Source organism: Macaca mulatta, chromosome 6 (genome assembly GCF_049350105.2).
Source record: "Macaca mulatta isolate MMU2019108-1 chromosome 6, T2T-MMU8v2.0, whole genome shotgun sequence".
Taxonomy (NCBI): Eukaryota; Metazoa; Chordata; class Mammalia; order Primates; family Cercopithecidae; genus Macaca; species Macaca mulatta.
Window position 1 is genome coordinate 163047038 of NC_133411.1, and position 24080 is coordinate 163071117.

The window sequence follows — 24080 nt, forward strand, 5'->3', positions numbered from 1 at the left end:
AACAAACAAAAGAACCAGACAAATCTCTTAACTGATGTTGAAATGACAGAAGTGTTGCATGAAGAGCCTCTCTTGCACCTTCCCCTGTCTTCTAAGATAGGGTAGCTATCCATTCTTCAACGAGTGCTGGTTGAACAGGTACTATGTGCTAGGCACCACACCAGCTGCTAAGAGCAGCATTAAAACAATGAGTAATCAATGGGTATGAGTTTCTTCTGTGGTGATAAAAATGTCCTAAAATTGATAATGTGGATGGTTGCAGGCAGCTGTGAGTATATTGAGACATTGACTTGTACACTTTAAATGAGTAAATTAATTGTATGGCATGTGAATTACATCTCAATAAACTGTTATTTAAGAAAAAAAAAAGAAAGAAACAATAGACCCGAGTCAACCACATTCTGTCTGTGTGACTTTGAGCAAGTCACCTGACATCTCTGCTTCAGTTTTCTCTTTCGAGAAATAGGAATCATAAAAGAACTACTTCATAGGGTTTCAATGAGGATTAAAGAGATGACATCTGTAAGGTGCTAGCTTAGCACTTGGTATGTAATAAGAGGTCCATAAATGTTAGCTGACATCATCTCATCTTTATTGGTAGATAATGCTAAAATAGGAATATACACAGCAGTATGAGAAAAAATAAGGAAGGAGTTCTTAGCCAAACCGGGTAGGAAAGTGAGGAAGGGATGGAAGAGGAGATGGTATTGAAGCTGAGTAAGAATCCATCAGTACAAGAGAATGTGAAGGGTATTCCCGGAGGAGGAAGCAGCATGAGCAAAGGCATGGGGGTGAGAAATAGCATTATTAAAGTAATGAGCGACTAGCAGTTTTGTATAAAGTGTAAGGCCAGCAACTCGGACTTTACTGTGAGGACAATAAACCTCCAGAGGGAAGCAGCGTGGCAAGTTGGCATCCCAAAATGGTCACTCCAGTGGGGAGGATGAATGTTAGAGAATGCAGAACAGAAGTTGCAGAGGAGTTAGGAGTGAGAGATGCAACAATTCAAGCGAGAGATGATAATGGCTACAACTTGGACTTTGAGACAAGAGTATCAAGTATCAAGGCCAGGGCTCCTTCGGTCATAAGTGACAGAGTCACTCATAACTTCAGGGAAGGCGTAAACCCTAAGGCAGGGGCTTCAGTCCAGTTGGGCATCCCAGAAACAAGAACTGGAACTGGAAAACCAGGAGCCAAGGCAGTTCTCTTTCAGTTTCTCTCTCAGCATCCCTGCCTGCCACACTTGGGCTGCACTGGCTTCTTTTGACTGAAGCACTTCCTCTGTTACTCCAGGTTTCTGCCTTCCCATATCTCTCCTTGAGTGTGGCCCAAGAGCAATCTCCTCCCTCATGCTACCTGAACTGCCACCTTCAGAGGCCACCACCAGCTGCCTTCCTCCCTCTGCGTCACTGGATTCCAATTTCTGAGACAGCATCTGAATGGCTCAGCTCATCCTTTTGAGCTTGCCTTAGGACAGTTCAGGCAAGTCATAGGTCAAGGAGCAGCCCAGAGATGAGGGTAGAGGCTGTCCACAAAGTAGAAAACGGAGTCATTATAAGTAGCAGGTTTCTGATCAGGGATTCATCTTACAGACACCTGAAAGATGTCTCCTGTAATAGGCCTAGAGGGGAAGGGATACATTTAAAATTTATTAGGCAATAAAACCAGCATTATTAGGTAATTGTTTGAATGTGGGAGGGGAGTTGAACTGGAGGCATGGATGACATCAGGGGTTGGCTCGGGTTACTCCGTGATCTCTCATCTCCACTTTCCCCTGTGTTGGGACTGTTTTCAGGTTCTCAAGAAGCTTTTCCCTTGATTGAGTTAGGGTCTGCAGGAAACGAATGGCACTCTCACACTGGAACATTTGAAGAGAGTTTAATAGGAGGACAATGGGGCAGGGTATAGTGTAACCATGAGGGACGGTGCAGTACCCTGGGGCCAGAAACAGCGTGTGCTGTCCAGCCCTAGCCCTGAAGGGTGAGGAAAGGGGCAGTTATTGGAATCTAGAAAGGGAGGACTGTTTCAAGAAGCCTGCGCGATGGGAGCCGTGGACTTTAGTGGAGGACACAGACAACCTGCGGCAAAGTTGCAGCAAGGGAACGGCAGAGGAAAGAAATGCTCTGACCTGGCTCTTCTCCCTCCCTCTGAAATCCTGCCCTGGCTCCTCAAGGGCTAAACCCAACCGGAAAACGTAGAGCAAGAAAGCCCACTGATGTAGTCTACATTGCCTCCCTGGAGCGGGGAGAAGGTGCGGAGGAGCCAAGGCAAGAGGTCCAATACACGCCTCACGGTGGGGCTCACATCCAGCTCGCAACAATCCGCTGGAAGAAGCCACTCCTTTCTTGATAGCTTCCATACAAAAGCCACGGAATTGAACCTCGATTGTTCAGATTCCGTCCCTGGACCAATCACTGCAGCTGAAGCGGGGTTACTGCTCTGATTGGCTAAGTTCTGAGATGGAGAAGGGTGAATCTTCAAAGAAAATCACGGTGTTGTTAACTAACCAGATAAAAAGAACAAGTGTCCACTACTGCACATAATGGGGCTCCTTGAGAACTTTTGAGAGGAGTTTATCAATCCTGCTGGAGAGATGGATGGGGGTGGAGGAACAGACCAGAGTGCATCCGTGAAGAGGTGAACCCAGTCGTAAGAGAGACATCCCTCTTCAAGCTTCACCTTTTTATTTTATTTTGTTTGTTTGTTTATTTCATTATTGATTGCGACAGAGTCTCGCTCTGTCGCCCAGGTTGGAGTGCTGTGGTGCGGTCTCAGTTCACACAACGTGTGCCTCGCAGATTCAAGCGATTCTCCTGTCTCAGCCTCCCAAGTAGCTGGGATTACAGGCGTAAGCCACGCGCCCAGCCCAGCCTCACCTTTTTAAATAGGGATGAATCAACCATCTGTGGCTCCAGCGCTCACCAGCAAGTTGTTAAACAACAAGTTCAGCCTTCTTGTCAAGAGTGCAGACCCCTCCTTGGCAGTAAAGACCACCAAGCCCTGCTTAATGAATTCGTTCCTTGCGGTTAGACCTAAACGCGACTTCTCTGGACCCACTGAAGTTTGCTGGAGCGTGCCACCTAGTGGAACAATAGAGGACCTACCGCTTGGACAGAAAGAAATCTTAGCAGGGTTTTAGAGCCCTGAGAGCCATGTTGGAGCAGTGGTTCTCTCAAACGTGGCTACAAATTGGAATCATGTAGGGATGGCTGAGTCTGATCCCAGAGATTTTGACTTAATTGGTCTGGGGTGCAGGTTAAGCATCCAGAGCTTTTAATGGTCCACAGGTGATTCTAATGTGTAGCTAAGGTTCTGACTACCGGGTTATAGAGTACCCAGTCCTCTTACTTTACAGAGGTGCCCACAGACTGGAGCCATTCTTCCAAGAGTCTCAAACTCCTAGGAAGCCCCCTTTGGTCCTGCGCCCCACCACCCCTCTATCTGTGTTTTGTATACCTTTTTTTTTCTTTTGTACACACATGAAAAGTAATTAAACAGAAAGCACTCTCATTTACCAAGCCCTGATATTTTCATAGCAGTGACAGGAGGAGGATGCCTCCCTATACACATGATATTTGTATCTGATCCTACTGGCTAATGCTCTGTTTGAGATGGGTCCACCCAATGACCTAGTATATTTATTCTTTGTTTGAGATTTGTGGCCTTCTCTGTTTGCTCTTTCAAAACGTGCCTACTTGAGGTACTTTCGATGTCTATTGTCTTGATTCAGTGGAGTTCCTTTATAGTTGACAGGATTGATTTAATTGGCATCTCATTGTGGAAATGACAAAATAGGGTCTGGGAGAAAAAGAGAAAGGCAGACAGGCAGTTCCCATCTAGAGGTCATTTCAAACAGGTGTTGGGGCTCAGAAAAGAACAACTCAAAATATGGGACTTTTGCATGCTGAGTGCTTTGAACTAAGGAGACTGAAAGGCCTCAGAAATAAGCTTCAGAACTAGAGGAATTAATGTCTTAGACTCCTTCTCTGAAATCTATGTTAACCAGAGAGGAGGAGCTCCTTTTGCAGAAGAGGAAACTAAAAGTCTCAAAGCCCAGGACACCACACACAGACAGACTTTTCACCTGTCCTTTCAACTATTCTTCTGAGGGCTGTTACCTGAGAGACTTTATCTGCATAATAAGACAACCTTTGTTCACAGTGCAATTCCGCCCCTCACCTTTTCATAACTTGTCACCACCTCTTTCAGAGCCCGGAGGAACTTTGTCCCAGGTTATTGTCTGTTCTTCAGGCCCATTCATCTTCCTTAAAAATTATTTACTCTTCTTCTAAAATTGCCTACATCCCCGACTTTATTCTCTCTCATGAAGAGGGTATTTAAGCTTCAACCATCTGGCCCTTCTCTGAGTTTCATATTTTGTGTGGCTCCCATGCAAATGGCACATTAATAAATGTGTAGGTCTTCTCTCCTGTTAGTTTGTCTATTACCAGTTTACTTTGGAGACTTAAAGACTCAAACTTTCAGAAGGGGAGGGAGAAATTCCCTTTACCCCTACGCAGGCATCCTGAAAATGCTTTCTTTGCATTCAAAATAGGAGTTGAAGTGCCACTAGATGCAGAAACTGGATTGAATCCCAAGTGGTGTTCCATGTCTGCCCCTACTTTTCCCATTCTGCCTTGCAGGATTTAGTCACAGAATTTTGAAACTTAAAAAGACCTTAAAGAGCATCTGATTCAACTGCTTTATTTATACAACCATGTTCTGTGTTTGTCTAGACATCTCTCATTCCTGCTACCACATACACTCACAAACCCACACATTATAAACCTGAGGCTCAGAGAATTTCAGTGACCTGAGATCACACAGGAAGCTAGAAACAAAGTCTGGGCTGATTGAGGCTGACCAGGTGCAGGTGGGGAAATTTCAGCTCCAGTAATTTTTTTTCTCTTCCTCTGTATTAGAAGATTGAGCCTTGTTAAACGACCAACCTGGTGGAGATAGAAATTTGGGTCATTGACACTAGTGTTAACGAGTTTTCTGAATACAGATTTTAAAGAGATGGGTGTATGATTATTAATTAATTGACTGATTCATTTATTTCCCATATAGTTGTTGAGCACCTATTTTGGGGTAGGTACTGTTCTAGGTGTTGGGGATATGCCAGGGAACAAAAACATACATGGCAAGTATGAAAGGAAAACAGACTTTGGGACCCCAAAACCACTAAGCCAAAGGGAAAAGTCAAGCTGGGAACTGCTTAGGGAAAACCTGCCTCCCATTCTATTCCCACACAGATAGCATTTCCCTGATGACATATGATGTGGAGTATCTTTTTTTTTTTCTCTGAGATGGAGTCTCACTCTGTCACCCAGGCTGGAGTGCAGTGGCGTGATCTCAGCTCACTGCAATCTCTGCCTCCCATATTCAAGCGATTCTTCTGCCTTGGCCCCCAGGACAGCTGGCATCACAGGTGCATGCCACCACGCCTGGCTGATTTTTGTATTTTCAGTAGAGATGGGGTTTCACCATGTTGGTCAGGCTGGTCTCAAACTCCTGACCTCGTGATTCACCAGCCTTGGCCTCCCAAAGTGCTGAAATTACAGGTGTGAGCCACTGCACCCGATGATGTGGAGTATCTTTTTAATGTGCTTGCTTGTATAAACCAAAAAGTACCTGAGACAAGTCTCAATCAATTTAGGAAGTTTATTTTGCTAAGGTTAGGGATGTGCCCGTCACACAGCCTCATGAAGTCCTGACATGTGGCCAAGGGAAATGCAAATTAAAACAGTGAGATACCACTACGCACCTGTTAGAATGGCCAAAACCCAGAACACTAACAGCACCAAGTGCTGGCAAGGATGTGGAACAATGGAAGCTGCCATTCATTGCTGGTGGGAATGAAAAATGGTACAGTCACTTTGGAAGCCAGTTTTCCAGTTTCTTGAAAAACTAGAAAAAGCCTTGCCATATGATCCAGTAATTGAGTTCCTTAGTATTTACCCAAAGGAGTCAAAAATTTATGTCTACACAAAAACCTGCACATGGGTGTTTGCAGCACTTTTATTCATAATTGCCAAAACTCGGAAGAACCAATATATCCTTCAGTAGGTGAATGGGCAAACTGTGTTACATCCAGGCAATGGAATATTATTCAGCACTAAAAAGAAATGAGCTATCAAGCCACAAAAGGACACACAGAAGGACCTTGAATACATATTGCTAAGTGAGAGAGGCCAATCTGAAAAGGCTACTCCATACTGTGTAATTCCTACTATATGACATTCTGGAAAAGGCAAAACTATGCAGACAGTAAAAAGATCAGTGGTTGCTGGGTTGGGGGTATGCAGGATGAATAAATGGACACAGAGGATTTTTAGGGCAGTAAAACTGAGGCAGGAGAATAAGGCCTGGAGGCAGGGAACCTAAGGACTTTCTAGAACTAAATCAAACTGAAAAACCCCAACTTTCTAAGACCAAGTAAATAACTTTGTAACTCCTGCTATGACAGGAAACATCCTCTTCATTTGCATAGAATGTACACCAAGTAAATAACTTCATAACTTCACTTCAGCCTCTTCATTTATATAGGGTGTACACCAAGTAACCAATGGGAAACCTCTAAAGGGTATTTAAGCCCCAGAAAACCTCTGTAACCAGGTCCTTGAGCTGCTTGCTCAGGCCCCCTCCCACCCTGTGGAGTGTGCTTTTGTTTTAAACAAATCTCTGCTTTTCTTGCTTCATTCTTTCCTTGCTTTGTGCGTTTTGTCCAATTCTTTGTTCAAAACACCAAAAACCTGGACACCCTCCACCAGTAACAAAACTACTCCGTATGATACTATAATAGTGGATATGTCATTGTACATTTGTCCAAACCCGTAGGAGGTACAATACCAAGAGTGAACCCTAATGTAAACTATGGATTCCGAGTGACAATGATAATGTTAATGCAAGTTCATAAATTGTAATACATATAATACTCTGGCGGGGGATGCTGATAATTCCGGAAGCTATGCATGTGTGGCGGCTGGAGTATACGGGAAATCTCTGTACCTTCTACTCAATTTGGCGATGAATCTAAAACTGTTCTAAAAAGTAAAGCCTACTAAAAACAAACAATACCAAAACCAAACACAGTCTGTCTCTGTCCTCATGGGACTTACAGTCCAGTGCGGGAGACAGATATCAAACAATGACCCAGTAACTGTAAACACTGTGACTGTTGAGGAAAGGCATTGCTAAGAGGTTCCATAGCTGGGGAGCTTACTGTGTTTAGGGAGGTCAGTCAGGCTTCTCTGAGAATGTATCATTTGAGCTCGATGATGCCCAAGGAAAGAAGAAGCAAGAAGGCTTTAAATTTGCAGGAGACGCAGAAGTCCAACACTTATAGCATTCTGGGTTTTGCTTGCAGTCAAGCAGACCTCTCTCAGGTCAACCTGGAAATTATATCATTACAGAGTCATCATTATTCTCATTTTTCAGATGAGAAAATTGAGTAGCTAAGGGACTTGGCCAAGGTGAAAGAGAGTTAAACTGACATGCAGACCTGTTGGTCTGCAGACCTCTTGACTTGCTGACCCATTCTACTTTTACATCTTCTCAGCTCAGGGTTGGTCCAGACCAGCCTGAGGGTATAGTCGTGGACAAATGGGGTCAGTAACAAGGGACCCTAAGAGAGCCAAGGTGAAGACACCTAGTAGGAACGCTTTTCATATCCTCATCAGGGAGGTTGAAGGCCTGCGCCTGTCACCTCTCCTCTGGTTGACCCTTATTGCTGAAGTATGTTCTGGGGGGATACTGAAAGACCTGCTTGTTACTGATGACAAGATGAGAAACCGAAGAGTGAGCAAGAGAATACGCAGCTCATTTAAAAAACAAAACAAAAAAAGTAAAGATGGGAAGACGGGGAAAGAGAGGAGCTTCTCATTCATCAAATGTATGTTTTAAGCCCTTTCTGTGTGTCAGGCACAAATGTTCCAGGATGGAGGAATACAGCAGGCAATGAGCAGACAGGGCCCTCGCCCCATGCAGCTGATATTCTATTTGGGAGAGCCCAATAATAAACAAGAAAATAAACACACAAATGAGACTATGGCAAAGAGGGATATGTATGCACCGTGAAGAAAACATGGCAGGATGTAAAGTATGGGAGAGAGTGCCTAGGTAGTTAAGGAAGGTCGTAGTTAAGGAAGGTCTCTGTGAAGAGGTGATATGTAGTCTGGGACCTGAAGGGTGAGAGGGAACCAACAGTGGAACAAGATCTGAGGAAACAGCTGGCAGAGACAAGAGCTAATGCAAAGGTCTTGGGGCTGGAATGGGCAGAAGGCCTTCAAGGACCAGGAAGAAAGACAGAGTGGCTGCTTTGGAACGAATGAGGAGAGTAACAGGAGATAAGAGCAGAGAGGCACAGGCCAGAGCAGAAGGTTTTGCCTGACAGCTGAAATTCTGTTCATCCCTCTCAATGTTCCTGTGTTGTTGAGCTTTTATTTCACCCAGCCACTAGTGCTTACATTAGACCAGGGTCTGCGCGCTAAGCCCTTTACGCACATTATCTTATTTAATGCCCACAATAGGCCTAGAGGGCTCAGTCTGAAAGTAACATTTTTTGTTCAATTTCAATCAATGACCAGATCAGTTCTCCCAGGAAACCAGCCAGGGCTAATAGACTGCCTATGTCTCAAATGGTATTGTCTCAGTGAGTGGAATAAAACTCCAGGAGCCTGCCCCCTGCCTGGCACATCCCATATTATAGAAAGTGATCAAAGAGTCCCTGGATTAAAGCTGGGTTCTTGGGCTAGAGTCCCCATTGGGGCCAGACTGGGCTGGCATGCAGCTTTGATCAACAAGTGACATGAGAAAAAGCGCAAATCCAATTTTGTGCAGAATATTCGAAAGGAGCTAGAAGAGGGGATGGGAAGGAGAGAGATGCTTCTTCCCTCCTGTACTTGATCTCCACTGCTATACAGCACTTCACTTAACAGGTGCTTATTGAGCACCTACTGTGTGCCAGACCTGGGAAAGGCCACAGCTTAGTTTGTGTGGCTGGGTGGGAATATGAGCTGAAATCCACACACCTTGGCTCTGCTCTGGCTGCTTTAGCATAAGGAGAGGGGGCATCCTTTCTGTAAGTTCTTCCACCTGGAAGGAGCACCAGTTTTCTGATTCACAATGAAGGGAAATACAATTGTGCATGGCTTAGCAATGGGGATATACTCTGTGAAATGTGTCATTAGGTGATTTCTCATACAGGACATCATAAAGCATACTTGCACAAACTTAGATAGGATAGCCTACTACACACCTAGGCTACAGAGTATAGCCTATTACTCCCAGGCTACAAACCTGTACAGCATGTTTCTGTCCTGAATACTGTAGGCAATTGTAACACAATGGTATTTGTGTATTTAAGCATAACTAAACATAGAAAAGGTACAGTAAAAATAGAGTATTATAGTCTTATGGGAACACCATCGTGTATATACAGTTCGTTGTTGACTGAAATGTTGTCGAACAGTGCATGCCTTTATGTGCGGACAGAGGCAGGGGACACCGTAGAAGGCAAATAAATACAAAGTTCCTGTCTGTTTGGAACTCACATTCTAGAGAGGGAGACCAAAAATGATACCTGCTCTGAAGAAATATCAAGCAAATGGAGATGATGGTGGTGCTAGTTGATATCTTAGATCAGATGGTCAGGGAAGCTCTCTCTGAGGCAGGACCTCTGATCTGCTTCCTGAGAGAAAGCGGAGAATGATGCAAAGCTGTAGAGGAAGAGGTTTCTAGACAAGGGCACAGTAAACTTGCAAAGGCCTTGAGGGAATCACCAATTTGGTATATATTGAGGAGTATAGCAAGACCAGTGTAACTAGAAGAGAAGAAAAGAAGGCAAAAATTAGAAGCTGGGTCAAAGAATGTAGGGTAAGGATTCTCATAGATTGTGGGTTGTTTTTTGTTTATTTGTTTTGAAAGACTTGGTCTTGCTTTGTTACCCAGGCTGGAGTGCAATTGTGTGATCATAGCTCACTGCAGCCTGAACTCCTGGGCTCAATCCTCTCACCTCAGCCTCCAGAGTAGATAGGACTACAGACACATGCCACCATGCCTGGCTTCATAGACATATTCTAACACAAAGAGAAGCCATAGGTAAGTCCCAGCAGCAGAATTAGCCTTGTGTTTGTAAAAAGAACATTCTAACTGCTCTGTTACCAGCATTGTGCTCAGTGCTATAGCAGCACATAAAAGTTTTTGCAACATTATCTAATTACATAAACACTGTGCATCCACTGCAGTATAAAAGACATAGGGCTATTCATAGCAACATTATTCACAGTAGCCAAAAGGTAGAAACAACCCAAATGTCCATCTATGGATGAATGAATAAACAAAACATGGCATACATACAATGGAACAGTATTCAATCTTGAAAAAAGGAATGGAATTTGGCTGAGCATAGTGGCTGACACCTGTAATCCCAGCACTTTGGGAGGCCAAGGTGGGAGGATCATTTCAGGCCATAAGTTCGAGACCAGCCTGGGCAACATAGCTAGACCCAGTCTCTACAAAATATTTTTTAAAAATTAGCTGGGTGTGGTGGCATGGGCCTGTAGTCCTAGCTACTTAGGAGGCTGAGGTGGGAGGGTGGCTTCAGCCCAGGAGTTTGAGGCTGCAACCAGCTATGATCCTATGACTGCACCAGTGACCACACCACTGCACACCTGCCTGGGCAACAGAGTAAGACAATGTCAAAAAAAAAAAAAAAACAGGAATGAAACTCAGACACATGTAACAACATAGGTGAATCTGAAAAATACTATGAGTGAAATAAACCAGAAACAAAAGAACTAATATGATATGATTCCACTTACATGAGGTACCTAGAATAGTCAAATTCAAAAAGGATAAAGCAGAATGGTGGGTGGTTGCCAGCAGTTGTGGGGAGAGGGGAATAGGGAGTTAGTGTTTAATGGGTACAGAGTTTCAGATGACCAGTTCTGGAGATAGATAGCCATGATGGCTGCACAACAATGTGCATTTACATAATGCCGCTGAATTGTATAATTTAAAATAGTTCAAATGATCAGTTTTATGTATATTTATCACAAAAAAAAATGTGTTTTAAAAAAGACATAGAGTTAGGAACTAGAAATAGAAAAATGGCCATTCTAGGCAGAGGTAACACCAGGTGCAAAGGTCCTCAGGCAGGACTGTGCCTACCTGAGGCATGCTGTGAGGAACAGCAAGGAGGCCAATGTCACCGGGGCACAATAAGGACAGTAAGGAGTGAGGGCTGATCATATATGGGCTTGTAGGATCCTGTAGTTTCTTAGGAACCTAATGGGAGGTGGCAAGCCACCGGAGGGATTTGAGCAGAGGGGCGATACAATCTAACCTTGGATAAAACAAGATCATTCTAGCTGCCACATTCTTTTTTTGTTTGTTTTTGTTTTTTGAGACAGAGTCTCGCTCTGTCGCCAGGCTGGAGTACAGTGGTACGATCTCGGCTCACTGCAACCTCCACTTCCTGGGTTCAAGCGATTCTCCTGCCTCAGCCTCCCAAGTAGCTGGGATTACAGGCACCTGCCACCACGCCCAGCTAATTTTTGTATTTTTAGTAGAGACGGGGTTTCACCATGTTGGCCGGGATGGTCTCGATCTCTTGACCTCGTGATCTGCCCGCCTTGGCCTCCCAAAGTGCTGGGATTACATGCATTTTTAAATCTGAGTCTCATTCGCCAATGGGTATAAGAAAAGTATGTACCTCACAGGGTAACTTTGAGCATTTAAAGAGGTAATGCATGTCAAGGGTTTAACATGGTGCGGGACATAGAGTAAGCACTCAATAAACGGTAAGCATTATTGTGATGGAAATCGGAAGAAAGACAACAGTTCCCTGAGGAGGAGTTTTAGAAGACTTCGTGGAGGAGATGGCAGTTCAACTAGACACGGAAGAATGAACAAGATTTCCACCGACCTAGAGGAGGGGGTTCTATGGGTAGAAGGAGCTGTGTGGTCAACACAAGAAGGAAAACACAAAGCCTACAACAGGCTGAGCGAAGCTCAGGGCAGGGCAGGGCAGGGCAGGGCAGGGCAGGAGACAGAACGTTTGATCAGCCCTAGCAGGTCACAGGCAAGGAGCATGGTGGACTCCAGAGCCGAGGTGATGGAAGCTTTGAAGGTTTTGCTGCAAAAATCAAGAACTTAGCTGTGATGTCAGAAAACTGAATCCCCATCGCTCAGCCTGGAGCTGGAAGAACTGGGAGGCAAGAGTTGTCAGAACGCTGGTCAAGGACTGGGGGCAGCTAAGCACGAGGGTCAGCGGCTGAGCTAGAGAAGCAGAGAATCAAAAGGACGAATGTGGGGGTGGCAGAGTGGAATGCAGCCAAGGGGGTGCTCCGTTCCTCCGCATCAGGGAGGAAGCAGCTAAGTGACCAGTGTCGAGCGCCCCCGAGCAGGAGCCGCTGGCTGGCATCACCGTCGGAGTCCAGCTCCGTGGCCCTCCGCATCGCCCAGAAGCCCGACTCCTCTGTCAAAGCCCTCGCCACAATTACAGACACATTGCCTGGTCTAGTGAAATTACGTGTTTCATGTTTCAGCTCCCAGATATCAGGGCTCAGGTCTGTTTTCATTTCATCCCAGAGCCTGGCACAGTGTTTGGCACATAGTAGGCGCTCGCCAACGGTTCGCTGAGAGCTTTCCGGGAAGGGCTCAGTGCGCTGAGGGTCCAAAAGCACGCGTGAGAATGCAGGGCATTCTAACTCCAAGTGGGTTGGACTTGCGTGAGGAAAGGTGCTGCAGAGAGGCTACTGTCACCTACCCGCCGGTTTGCAGGATCTACAGACAGGCGGCGGGCGGGCACAGCTCCCTACAGTTTGCAGAGGGCGTTCACAACTAATGCCAGGGGCCTCCTAGAGGAAGAAAAGCAGGGCCCGCCCGCGAAACAGTGAGCGTGGAGCACGGCCGTGGCCTCGTTTTATGGCCCGGAACACCGAGTCCCCCGGGTCAAAATAGGTCCGCAGGTCCTGGGGGCCGAGCCTAGGTGGGCTGGAAGTGACAGTCCCGGGGGCTGCAGGCGCGGAACACTCGGCGGGGCCCCAGCACTATTTGCATATCCCCAGAGAGGCAGCAAACGTTCGGCTGCAGTCCCGGGCGGAGGTTGCCGGGCAGGGTACCCGGGCGCGCGAACATGCACCCCACCCAGCGGTGCCCAGCCCGCACCAGTTAGCGCCCAACTCGCCAACTCCGGGACTTTAGCAAAGCTCCCGAGGGCGGGGGAGCCGCCGAGAAGCGGGACGCACCATCGCAGCTCGAGAAGGGGGAAGCGCTCTGGCCCGGCACCCTACCGCGCCCAGGCGGGCCGAGACGCTCCGCGAGAGGGCCGAGGCTGGTGGCGCAGAGACTCGGCGACCGACGCGGGCGCTGGCGGCGCGGGGCGGGCGACTCGGCGGGGCCTGGGGGAGGCGGCGGCGGCGACGACCCCCCTGTGGCGGCGGCGCGGTGGCAGCGCCCGGCTCCCCGGCCGGCGAGCGGCGGAAGTGCCGCGGAGTTGGAGCGGGGCCGGCGCCGCGGCCGCTTCTGCTCGCTGAGCTGCTGCCGCCGCCGGGCGGACTGGCGGACGCTCGGAGCTGGGGGCGGCACGGCGCGGCGGTGCCGGCGGGGCGCGGCGGGGCTGACCGGCCCCGATGAGGCGGAAGGAGAAGCGGCTCCTGCAGGCGGTGGCGCTGGTGCTGGCGGCCCTGGTCTTCCTGCCCAACGTGGGGCTTTGGGCGCTGTACCGCGAGCGGCAGCCCGACGGCACCCCTGGGGGATCCGGGGCGGCGGTGGCGCCGGCGGCGGGACAGGTGAGTCCCCCTGTTGCTACAGGCCGGGAACACCCCCTTCCCGAATTCACTTTTAGCCTGTGGTTCCTTCCTCCACCTTCTGCTGTCTGCCGCCTCAGAGTCAGCTCCGAGACTGTAAAGCTCTTCCCATTTTCCTGATGGGAAAATTGAGTGTTGTGATTCCTCCAGGGTCCCAAGCCAGTCAGAGACTGAGTCCGAACTAAAACCCAGGACGCTATTCCTCACCACATGTTACCACCTTCTTTTCTGTCCTCGTCTGGTGTTCCTTGAGGTCTTCCAGCGGATCTCTTTTGAAGGATCCTATCTGCATCCCTGTATCCCAGGATGACTCCTGCCTTGTGCCAATAGGAATGCAGATTCTGGTTCTTGTATTTGGTGTCCAGGTCCTCTCTGCTCCCCTCCTCCCACCCCCCGACAACCCCTGCCTGCTGATCCCAGTGTTCTTTACTCAGGTCAGCCCTTTTCCTGATTTCCCGTCTGCCCAACGAGACATCCAGGCCTTCCGCCTCTCCCCATTTATTCAACAGTACCCCCGCCCCGCGCCAGCAACTCTAGCCTTTTCCTTTCTCAGATCCTGTGGATTCCTTGCAGAATGTAAAGATCACGCTCTCCTTGAAGCTTCAAGCCCCTGGGGGTGGAAAAGGGGGTAAGCTCCTGGTCCTTGAGGTACCTGCTGCCTTTGACCTTATGGAAGTCCAGAGGTGGGGCTCTGGTGGGGAGACCCCCAAAATGTCCCAGAGGCTGTTGGTGCCCAGTGTCCTGAGGATGGAACACCAGAAGCCTTCCCTGTCTCTTCTGAACTTGTCTAGTCTGGTTAGTTGTAGTGTTTACTGCAGCCAAAACTGGCATCGGAATGGTTTCTGCCTCCTTTGAACTTACCCATGTATATTTGTGTGTATGTATGCGTGCATGCATTTAGACTAGCATCTCCCTGATAGCAGAAGCTCTGTCACATCACTCCCACCCTCCCAGGAGGTGCTAGTGAGTGTATTGCTTAGACTGTTTCATATAGTGGAACATTTCAGGCTTTCTTTCGGGATTTCTCTGGTCCCATGAGAAGTGGATAATTTGTGTATCAGGGTCAGACTTGACTGATTGTTGGCTGGCCTTGACGAAAGAGGCTGGCTTTTCTGAGATTGATGGTTTTCCTTATTCTTCCCAGTATTAGGCTGCTGTCTAGGCAGTCTGGCATCTGGAGCGCAGAGGGCTCTTTGCCACAGAGCTGACCAATTTGAGCTCCGCCTGTCACTCTGTTAATTGTTGCAAAGCATCCCAGAGGGTCTCATTGATCTTTCTGGTAGAGCTTACTGTTTAGAAAGTAAGGTTTCCATCTCTTTCCTAAACCCCTGGTTCAAACCCTGACAGCTAGCTTAGACCTCGCTCCCTGATATTCTGTATCTGTGTGGGGTTTCCTTTCATGAAATCTCTTTCCTCTGTTCCTATTCAGTACCAGCATCAGAGTCAGGAGTTCCAGGGTTCTGACCTCAGCTCTACCACTAACTTAGTGTGTGTGTCCTTGATCACCTTTCATCTCCTTCTCTGAGCCTTACTTTCTTGATCTGTAAACCGTGATTATTGGTCCAGCTCTAACATTCTGTGATACTGTCAGTTAATCAATGAGGAATACAATGGTCACTTCTTTTTTTCTGTCTTGAGTCCGGAGTTCCTTGTAGCATCCCTAGCTGTGGAGGCTCCATACTGGACACAGCCCCAGGTCAAGGGGGAGTGTCCTACCCTAATGCAAAACTCTCCTTTAGAATAGCTGTAGCCCATTCTAAGATAGCGCTTGACATTCTGCCTGTGCTTGGAGAAAGCCCTCGTATTTCATTTGCTATAGATGCCAAAGACGTCCTGATTTTCATTTCTATAGACCCAGATGTGTAGAGAAGGTCAAGGTTAACTGCCAGTTTGGCCTGAGCTTTCAAAGTAAATTACTCACTTGTCCAAGAGGGTATTGATGGAGTAAGGCAGCCTTTTGGGCGGGGAGAGCGGGGAGCAACAGCTGGGTGCTGCTCAGAGCCCCTAACTGAAATGGATAGACAGGCTCATCTGGGAAGATCTAGTTTTTGTTCATTTCTTTTTCTCTGGAATAGCATGAAGAGGAGGAAGAAGTGGTGAAGGGGGTTTGGGGGATTGGGGGAACTGATTATTTTTGCTTTAGAGAAAATCTCTTTGCTTCCTAGAAGCAGTAGAATGGAGCTGTTTCCCCAATGATAAGCACTTGTAGGTGCTACAGGATTCAGCATTCATCTGCTGCCTTTCAAGAACGCCCTGCCAAATTTCCACACAGCCCCTTTTTGTTTCACTCTCTCACAGATGCAGAGCACTGGGCTTGGCCCCCAGTCCCTTGTCTGAATGTCAGCTGGCCTTGAGGAAAGAGGCTGACTTCTTGGAGTGATGGCGTTCCATCCCTCATCCCAGTGTACTGGAACATACACGTAACACGCCAGGCTGCTATCTGGGAAATCTGGCATCTTGAGCATACAGAGCTTTTTCGACAGGGCTGACCAGTTCTGAGCTCAGCCTGTCATTCTTGTAATTGTTGAGAATCATCTTTGAGCGTCTCGTTGATCTTTCTGGTAGAAATAACTGCAGAGGCTCTGGAGGGAAGTCTGACAGGACTTTATCCAAATGAAAAATGTGTTCCATATGGGTTTGAAAGAAGATTCTTTGAGAGTAACATATCCACTACTTGAGTAGTCCTCTAACTCCTTGATTTCTCCACTGGATTAAAGAATATGGAGTTTCAAATTAAGAGTGTTTATCATCTGCTAGAATGAAAGTCTACATAACTGTCATGCCAACTCATCCTGGGTGTACCTCTGGAGCTGGGTGGGATAGCTGATTTATAAAGGACACATAATGCTTCCAGGATTTCAGCAGTCATCTGGTCAGACAGTTGGCTTCTTGGGAAGCTGCAAAACCAAGCAAGAAAAGCTGGTCTTGAAGCCATCTTCTTTTTAATGTATGGGTCCCTCTCATTCCAACCCCCAATCTGTTTAACATCTTGGTTTAATTCAACAGTCTGTTTCATATTCCAGGTTTGGGACAGGTTATTAAAAGCTCAAGTTAGGAAACTGAGTGCAGTCTCTCCTCATTTCTGAGCCATAATCTCTTGTTGAAAAATGGCTTCACTGGATAATAGAATGTGTGGAATAGAAATTGGTGGAATAATGGAATACCAGTGACTTTAATTTTCAAGTATCAGGATTTCTTTCTCATTGTGTTAGAGCTGAACTTCATTCTTAGAGCATCCAGAAATCAATGTTTTTTTCTCATTTTTCAGTCTTTCTGGTGGTAGAAGCCTTGCCCATCAGAAAGTTAAGTATCATAGAAATGTAGCCTTGGAATGATTTCCTTAATTTTCCACAGAAGGGCTAGTATCCTTTAGCTTGCTAATCACTCCTGTGTCTGCATACCCAGGTGAAATCTGATGCCACTAGGGAAGGGTTGTTGATTCGCCAGAACAAATCCAGCTCCCTACATTCCTTCTCTCATTCTTGGCTTGCTGTCTACCAAGGATTCCAGCTGAGGAAGGCCTGGGCACAGAGACCTGGTTTTTAGTCCTTTCTCCTGCCCTAAACTCACTCCGTGTACTCAGGAAAGAGGTTTAACCTCTCTGAGCCTTGGATTCCTCATCTGCTAAGTGAGGCTTAGATTCAGAAGGGAAAAAGCAAATGCATATTGTAATGATGCTTCCCCTCCCATGGCCAAGGCAGACATTGCTACTCAATCTTTTTGTTACTAACACCAGACTTGGGCTCAGACTGTTTCTCAGCAGGGCTACTCAAGTAGAGTTAATGACATATGGAAACTCATTAGCAATGTAGGGAATAGATACTCTGTTAGGGCTTTTCCAACTCTTACATCCTGAGGTTCTGTGAGTATGCTTGGAAGCACGTCTGAATAGTGATCGTATATATATATATATATTTTTTTTTTTTTTTGAGACGGAGTCTCAAGCTGTTGCCCAGGCTGGAGTGCAGTGGCGCGATCTCGGCTCACTGCAAGCTCCGCCTCCTGGGTTCAGGCCATTCTCCTGCCTCAGCCTCCTGAGTAGCTGGGACTACAGGCGCCCGCCACCGCGCCCGGCTAATTTTTTGTATTTTTAGTAGAGACGGGGTTTCACTGTGGTCTCGATCTCCTGACCTTGTGATCCGCCCGCCTCGGCCTCCCAAAGTGCTGGGATTACAGGCTTGAGCCACCGCGCCCGGCCAGTGATCGTATATTTAAACAGGCCTCTGTATCTAACTTGTAATGAGGCCACAACTTAAGGGTATGTTCATATTTGAATGTCTTTTCTCAGGCTGTAGTCTAAGGATGTTCAGCCTTTGATCTGTTGGTTCCAGTGACACGGTAACAGATAATGGAATCAGGAATGAAAAGCAAAAGCCCATTTAAAAGATAACCATCTAGCTTGCTAATTGTACCTTGTCCACAGTCAGCTCTTACACAGAGATGGCATCAGGTTCTCTTCACTGAATCAAAAGCACCTTGAGGCAAACCTGGCAGCTACCGGTAAGCCCCACAGCAGCGAAATGCTCCTGACGGTGTTTGCAGCAGTTCCTGTGTTTTACATATATCTGACCCTCTGCATCCCATATATGTGTCAGAGCTGGTAAGGGAGGGCCTTGAATAAGAGTCTTGTTTCTCCAGAGAACCTCTGTCCTTACGCGCAGTGGAGTGGGGAAAGGAGGTAGCCCATATACACCTGAATTCCCGTGGCAAGAAGTGTATCGTGGCCTCCCTGCTGGAAATGTCTTAAGGTAGGAACACATCCTCCTCTAGCTCAAAGCACAAGATTTGGCACCTGGAAGACAGGATGTGTTTGCTGAATGATTGAAATGTGTCAGAGCAGGCAGGGGGCTTCAGAAGTCATCTAGTTCAATCTCCTCAATTTGTAGGTATGAAAACTGAGGCCGAGAAAAGGAGAAACAAATTAAACAAGTTCCCATAGGGAGGAATGCAGATCAGAATCCATTCTCCAAGTTCTTGTTCTATTTCACTATGAGAAATTTTTTCCCTCCATATACTGATATTTGATCCTTCTCTACCATTATTTCTTTCAGGAGCCAAGATTATCACCCCAAATTTTGGAGGCCACTGCTTAGTGAGACCGATTATCTGCTAGAACTTATCTGTCTGTTTTTTTGTAGATCTATTTTTGTTCATTTTCTTTCCAACATTTTATAGTGTTTTTGTTGTTGTTGTTGTTTTGAGATGGAGTTTTGCTCTTGTTGCCCAGGCTGGAGTGCAATGGCGCGATCTCGGCCCACCGCAACCTCCACCTCCCAGGTTCAAGCAATTCTCCTGCCTTAGCCTTCCCAAGTAGCTGGGATTATAGGCATGCACCACCAAGCCTGGCTAATTTTGTATTTTTATAGAGATGGGGTTTTTCTGTGTGGGTCAGGCGGGTCTCGAACTCCCGACCTCAGGCGATCCGCCCACCTCGGCCTCCCAAAGTGTTGGGATTACAGGCATGAGCCACCGCACCCGGCCTCATTTTATAGTTTCAAAAGCAACTAAATGGATTAAAATTTAAGGGGGCAAAGGGACAGGGGTAGAGGAATTAAAGGCTGTGTAGCACATGGCACCATTACTGCTATCCCTGACAGACAGAATCTGAGCCTAAGAACCACCTCAGATTGTCTATCAGTTGCAAGTAACAAAAATTAAGCCATGTGAGCTGAAATGAGTAAGGGAATATATTGGCTCCTGTGACTGTAGTTGGCTTCAGGTATGGTGTGATCTAGAGGTTTGTGGCATTGTCAGGGCTAGGTCTCCTTTCGTCTGGTTTCTGTTGGTTCTGACTTTCTCTGTGTGTTGACTTTGTTCCATTCTGAGGCTCCATGGCAGCAAAAAATGGTAGTAGCTCTTTCAGACCTCAGATCCACACCTAGATCCTAGAGGAGAGGGTCTCTCTCCTCTGGTAGCTTCTACAGAAGAGAGAGAAAACATCTTTTCTATTTATTTATTCATTTGCTTATTTATTTTTTTATTTAGAGACGGAGTCTTGCTCTGTCACCCAGGCTGGAGTGCAGTGGCACGATCTTGGCTCACTGCAAGCTCCACCTCCTGGGTCCACACCATTCTTCTGCCTCAGCCTCCTGAGCGGCCGGGACCACAGGCACCCACCACCACACCCGGCCAATTTTTTGTATTTTTAGTAGAGACAGGGTTTCACCGTGTCAGCCAGGATGGTCTCGATCTCCTGACCTCGTGATCCACCTGCCGCAGCCTCCCAAAGTGTTGGGATTACAGGCGTTAGCCACCATGCCTGGCCGAGAAAACGTCTTTTCTATAAGCTCTAGCAAGATCTCCTTAAGTCTTACTGGTCCACTTTGGATCTAATGTGCTGTCTGAACCATTCGCAGATTTCAGGAGGAGAAGCTGTATTGATTGACTTAACCTACCCTGGAGCTAGGAGTGGAGTCAGATTGCCCAGATCTAAGAAGAGCAGTTCCCCAGAGAAGACTCTGGGTGCTGCTTTTGGGAAGAAGAGAAAGATATCTAGAGAAGAAGCCCACAAATATCCACTCCAGAGTCCTGCTGACACAGTGTTCCAGGCAGTAGTCACTCCTTGGGGATGAGATTTGGTCCTGGAGGGAAAACCCCTTTGCCACCCTGGACCCATTTTTGGGCACCGAACCTGCAGTCTGGAGGTCTGTGCTCTCATTCCAGCTCTGCCACCCCTTGGCTGAGATGATTAGCTCTGTGGGCCTTGGTTTGTTGCTGAGGAAGGCTTGGGTGCAAATGGTTGCCAACACACAGTGGAGGGTGGAGATAAAGAGCAGTTGAAAGCTGTCTTTATTGAATCTTACTTACCAGTTCTGCCGCTGCCTTCCTTTCCCCTCACAGACGTCCCAAGAACTGCCTCCCCTGCCCCCATACACACTAAAAGTCAATTCGTTGAAAATTTCTCTCAAGCTGAAAAAGAACTTCTGTCTCTGCAGCTTCCACGTTTTTTTCTGCCTGGCCCTCTTAGCTGGAGGAGGTGGAGTGTTCATACTTTGGAAGCTAGAGGAAGCTAAACAATTCTGCTTGCTGTGGTGGGTGGGTGTGTATTTATGCGTGTGTAGCTTTCTCTCCATGTGTCTCTCTTCTCTCTCTCTCTTATCTTTGAATGGTTCCTGTTTGCTGCCCTCTGCTGAGTGTAGATAGGAGAGAAAAGAAAAAAGCAGACCTATTTTTTTCCTTCCCTTTGGCTTTAAGAGAATGTTGAGCTTCAGATGCTAAATTGTCTTCAGTTTTCTCAGGTGATGAAAGCCACAGCATAAAATGATGCTGATCCGAAGAATGATGATGATATGGTTGGTTGATAATGTTAATAGTAGTAATAGCAGTTACCATTTATTTAGCACTTACTCTGCTAGGTCCTTTACCTGTACATCTGTTAAATATTGTTGTAACCAGGTAGGAAAGGAGGAAACCGAAGCTCGAAAAGAGGCAGGTGCTTGCCCAAGGATGCACAGCCTGTAGTGGTGGAGTTGGCATTTGAACTCTGACCTAGTGCTGAGTCCTTAACCACTATACTTCCTCCATATCTGAGCAGGACAAAGGACCTGTCTTCCAGCCCTGCCCCTTAAGCCCTTCCTGCAAGCCTGGACATCTGAGCTGGCGAGAGAGACCATTGCCCTAAGACAGCCTCTTCAGTAGCCGAAGTGGAGCGCCTAAGGTCATGTGGTGGTGGTGTGTGCTGGAAGAGAAACCTCTACCTCAGCTTCCTCCTGTCTCCGTTCCTTCTGGTTTGAGGCATGTGGGGTGCATATCGTGCTCTAGCTTTGGAGCTACACTGCCTGATTCAAAACCCGAGGCTTGGGCAAGCTTGGCCTCTGTGCCTGGAATTCTTGGTCTGTAAAATGCTAGTAATATTAACTGTAGCAGAGAGTTCTCCTGAGGGTTCAGTGAGTCACTGTGGGCAAAACCCCAAACACAATGCTTGGTGCAGAACAAGTGCTCGGTAAACCTGGTGATGCTGCTGCCTTTGTGAAGTGCCTGGCCTATGGCAGGGACTCAATTCTCTGCGGCTTCCCTTTGGCGGAGGTAGGGAGAGCTGCATAACATTGTCATTGTCTAGAAGGTGAGCAATTTGAAGATAAGTGATTGGCCTAACAGCACAGGGTTCAGAAGACGTGGAAGAAGCCAGGTGGATGCAGTCTCTGATTATTGGGGGTGGGAAGGAAATTGTGCATGCAGAGGCTGCTCTTGGTACCCCTCTCCCTGAAACTTTGGAATGCGAAGCCGTTGTTGGGGTTGCCTTCTCAACTCCCACCCTGGGCGACAACCCAGACCTTCTGTATCCTTCTAGATTCAGCTCATAGCCTGCTGCCTCCAGGATGTGTTCTTTGGTCACTCCAGCCCCCAAAGGTCACTCAAGGGTCTTAGTCTCTTGATTTTCTCATCTGCCTACTTAGATCAGAGGCCCTTCCAGGTAGACTTCTAACATCCTTCTTCCCTGCAGCCTTGCCCCTAGACCTGACTAACCCCTGCCAGGGCCGCCCGGGTTAGCATTCTTTCCAACCAGGGCCCGGAGCCATATATATAAATCTGTCATGCAATGCTGTAATTGTTTTTAATCTGTCCAGACTGTCTGCTTCCCAAAGGCAGGAACTAAACTCTCTCGGTCACTCTTGTTTGCCTAAAATATTTGCTGAATGGCTGAGGGGGTGAGTGAGTGAGTGAGTGAATAATATGGTTGGTACTCAGTAACTGCTGGCTGAGTGCTGGAAGCTTAGCCTTAGGAATGGTTCTTCTTGAACTTCAGGATGCTTCACAATCCCTAGGGAGCCTGTTAAGGATGGTGACACCAGGATCCGTGCCCAAGGAGCATGAAGGGGCTGGTTTGGGCTTGGCCAAGGATCACATATTTAACAAATCCTACTGAGGGTCCAACAGCGAACTCCTCTCCACCCACCTAACAGGAGACAGACCTCTCTTGCCCCAGCGACCCTCTCCACTCTCCCCAGGAATGCTTCAGAACCAGCCCTTGAACCTCTGTTGCTGGGGAGTGTGTTTATCTGCAGCTTCCCAAGTTGTCAATCAGCACCCACAGGGGAGCTCTGTGGTGCTTTTAGCAGTGGCACTGTATCTGATGCAGGCAGATCAGGCTCCAGTTCAGGACAGGCTTGGGAGGTGCACTTTGGAATCCCTGTCCTGTGGGCTGTAAGGATTGGCTGGGACCATAGAGCTTTGTTTTCCTTTGATGCCCACAGTCTGCTTATCTTCCAGGATGGGTGCTCTGCCTTCCTGCCATGGGCAAGGATAAGGTGCCTCTAAGTGGGTGACAGGCTGAACTAGGGGGTCTCTTGGGAAAGGTTAGTATTGTGGAGACCCTGTAAACCTCTCCCTTGTACTGGAGAGACCAGTGGAGAGAGTGTGGAGTTGGGAACCAATGTGACCTGATCCCCAGGTCCAGCTCTGCCACTTGCCAGCTCTGTTGTGCCTGACCTCTGGGGCTTCTAGTTCCTTCTCCTAAAATGAGCAAAGTCGTCACTACTTCCTAGTGTCGTGGTGATGATTAGATTAAATTACATTAAAGTTGTGAGGATCGAGGTGCAGAGCGGTCAGGTAACATATCCAGGGCCACACAGCTAGGAAGTGATGGAAACAGGATTCCAGCCCGGCTGGGATGCTTCCTTCCGCTGTCTGCGCCAGCCACTGACTGGATGGTCTTGGGCGAGTCTGTGGGTCTGCCCCCGCTCACGGGGTCTTGAGGAGGCCTCCGTGGGAGGTTATCACTGAGAGCCCCGTGAGCCTGGTTCTTGGATTTGTTGTTGTTGGCTCCAGAAAGCTCTTTTAGCTGAATACCCAGGCAGCCGTGCCAGGGCAGGGATTATAGCGAGTCCCACGTGCCGCCTGGATGCCGCACTCGGGCAGCCTCCCAAGAGCCCAGTTCGCCGGGGTTTTGTGTGTGTGTGTGTGGGTCTCCCCTGTGAGTTACAAATGTCAGCCTCCTCTGAGAGGACGGCTGCTGAGCAGAGGGGCCGACGGGGCTTCTGGAGAGAAGGGGGTTTCTTCGAGGGAACAGGTTGGAAACATCTGGCCGGGGTGTGTGTGTGAAAATTACTTCCTGCTGCTAAAGCACTTTGTATGTTCTCGACTGAAAACTGTTATTTTTTGCATGTTTCCTCCTGAGTATTGATCAGATCAGCTGCTGAGAGTTAAAATGTATGTGTGTGTGTGTGCCTATTTGTGAAATAACCAGTTTCTAAATTTGGTACCTAACTTCAGTGAAAAGTTACTAATTCTGTTCTTGGAGAGCCAGGGTCTGTCCTTGGGATTTGT

At 47.5% G+C, this 24080-nt stretch overlaps 1 protein-coding gene across 1 annotated transcript in view; it reads left to right on the forward strand.

The window, feature by feature from the left end:
• The first annotated feature begins 13530 nt into the window (after positions 1–13530).
• GALNT10 (polypeptide N-acetylgalactosaminyltransferase 10) overlaps positions 13531–24080 on the forward strand; it is a 230771-nt gene continuing 220221 nt past the window's right edge. The window contains exon 1 of the mRNA XM_001111603.5: positions 13531–13796. Within this exon, the coding sequence (XP_001111603.1) occupies positions 13638–13796 (159 nt within the window). The 5' untranslated portion in view covers positions 13531–13637. The remainder of the gene's footprint in view (positions 13797–24080) is intronic.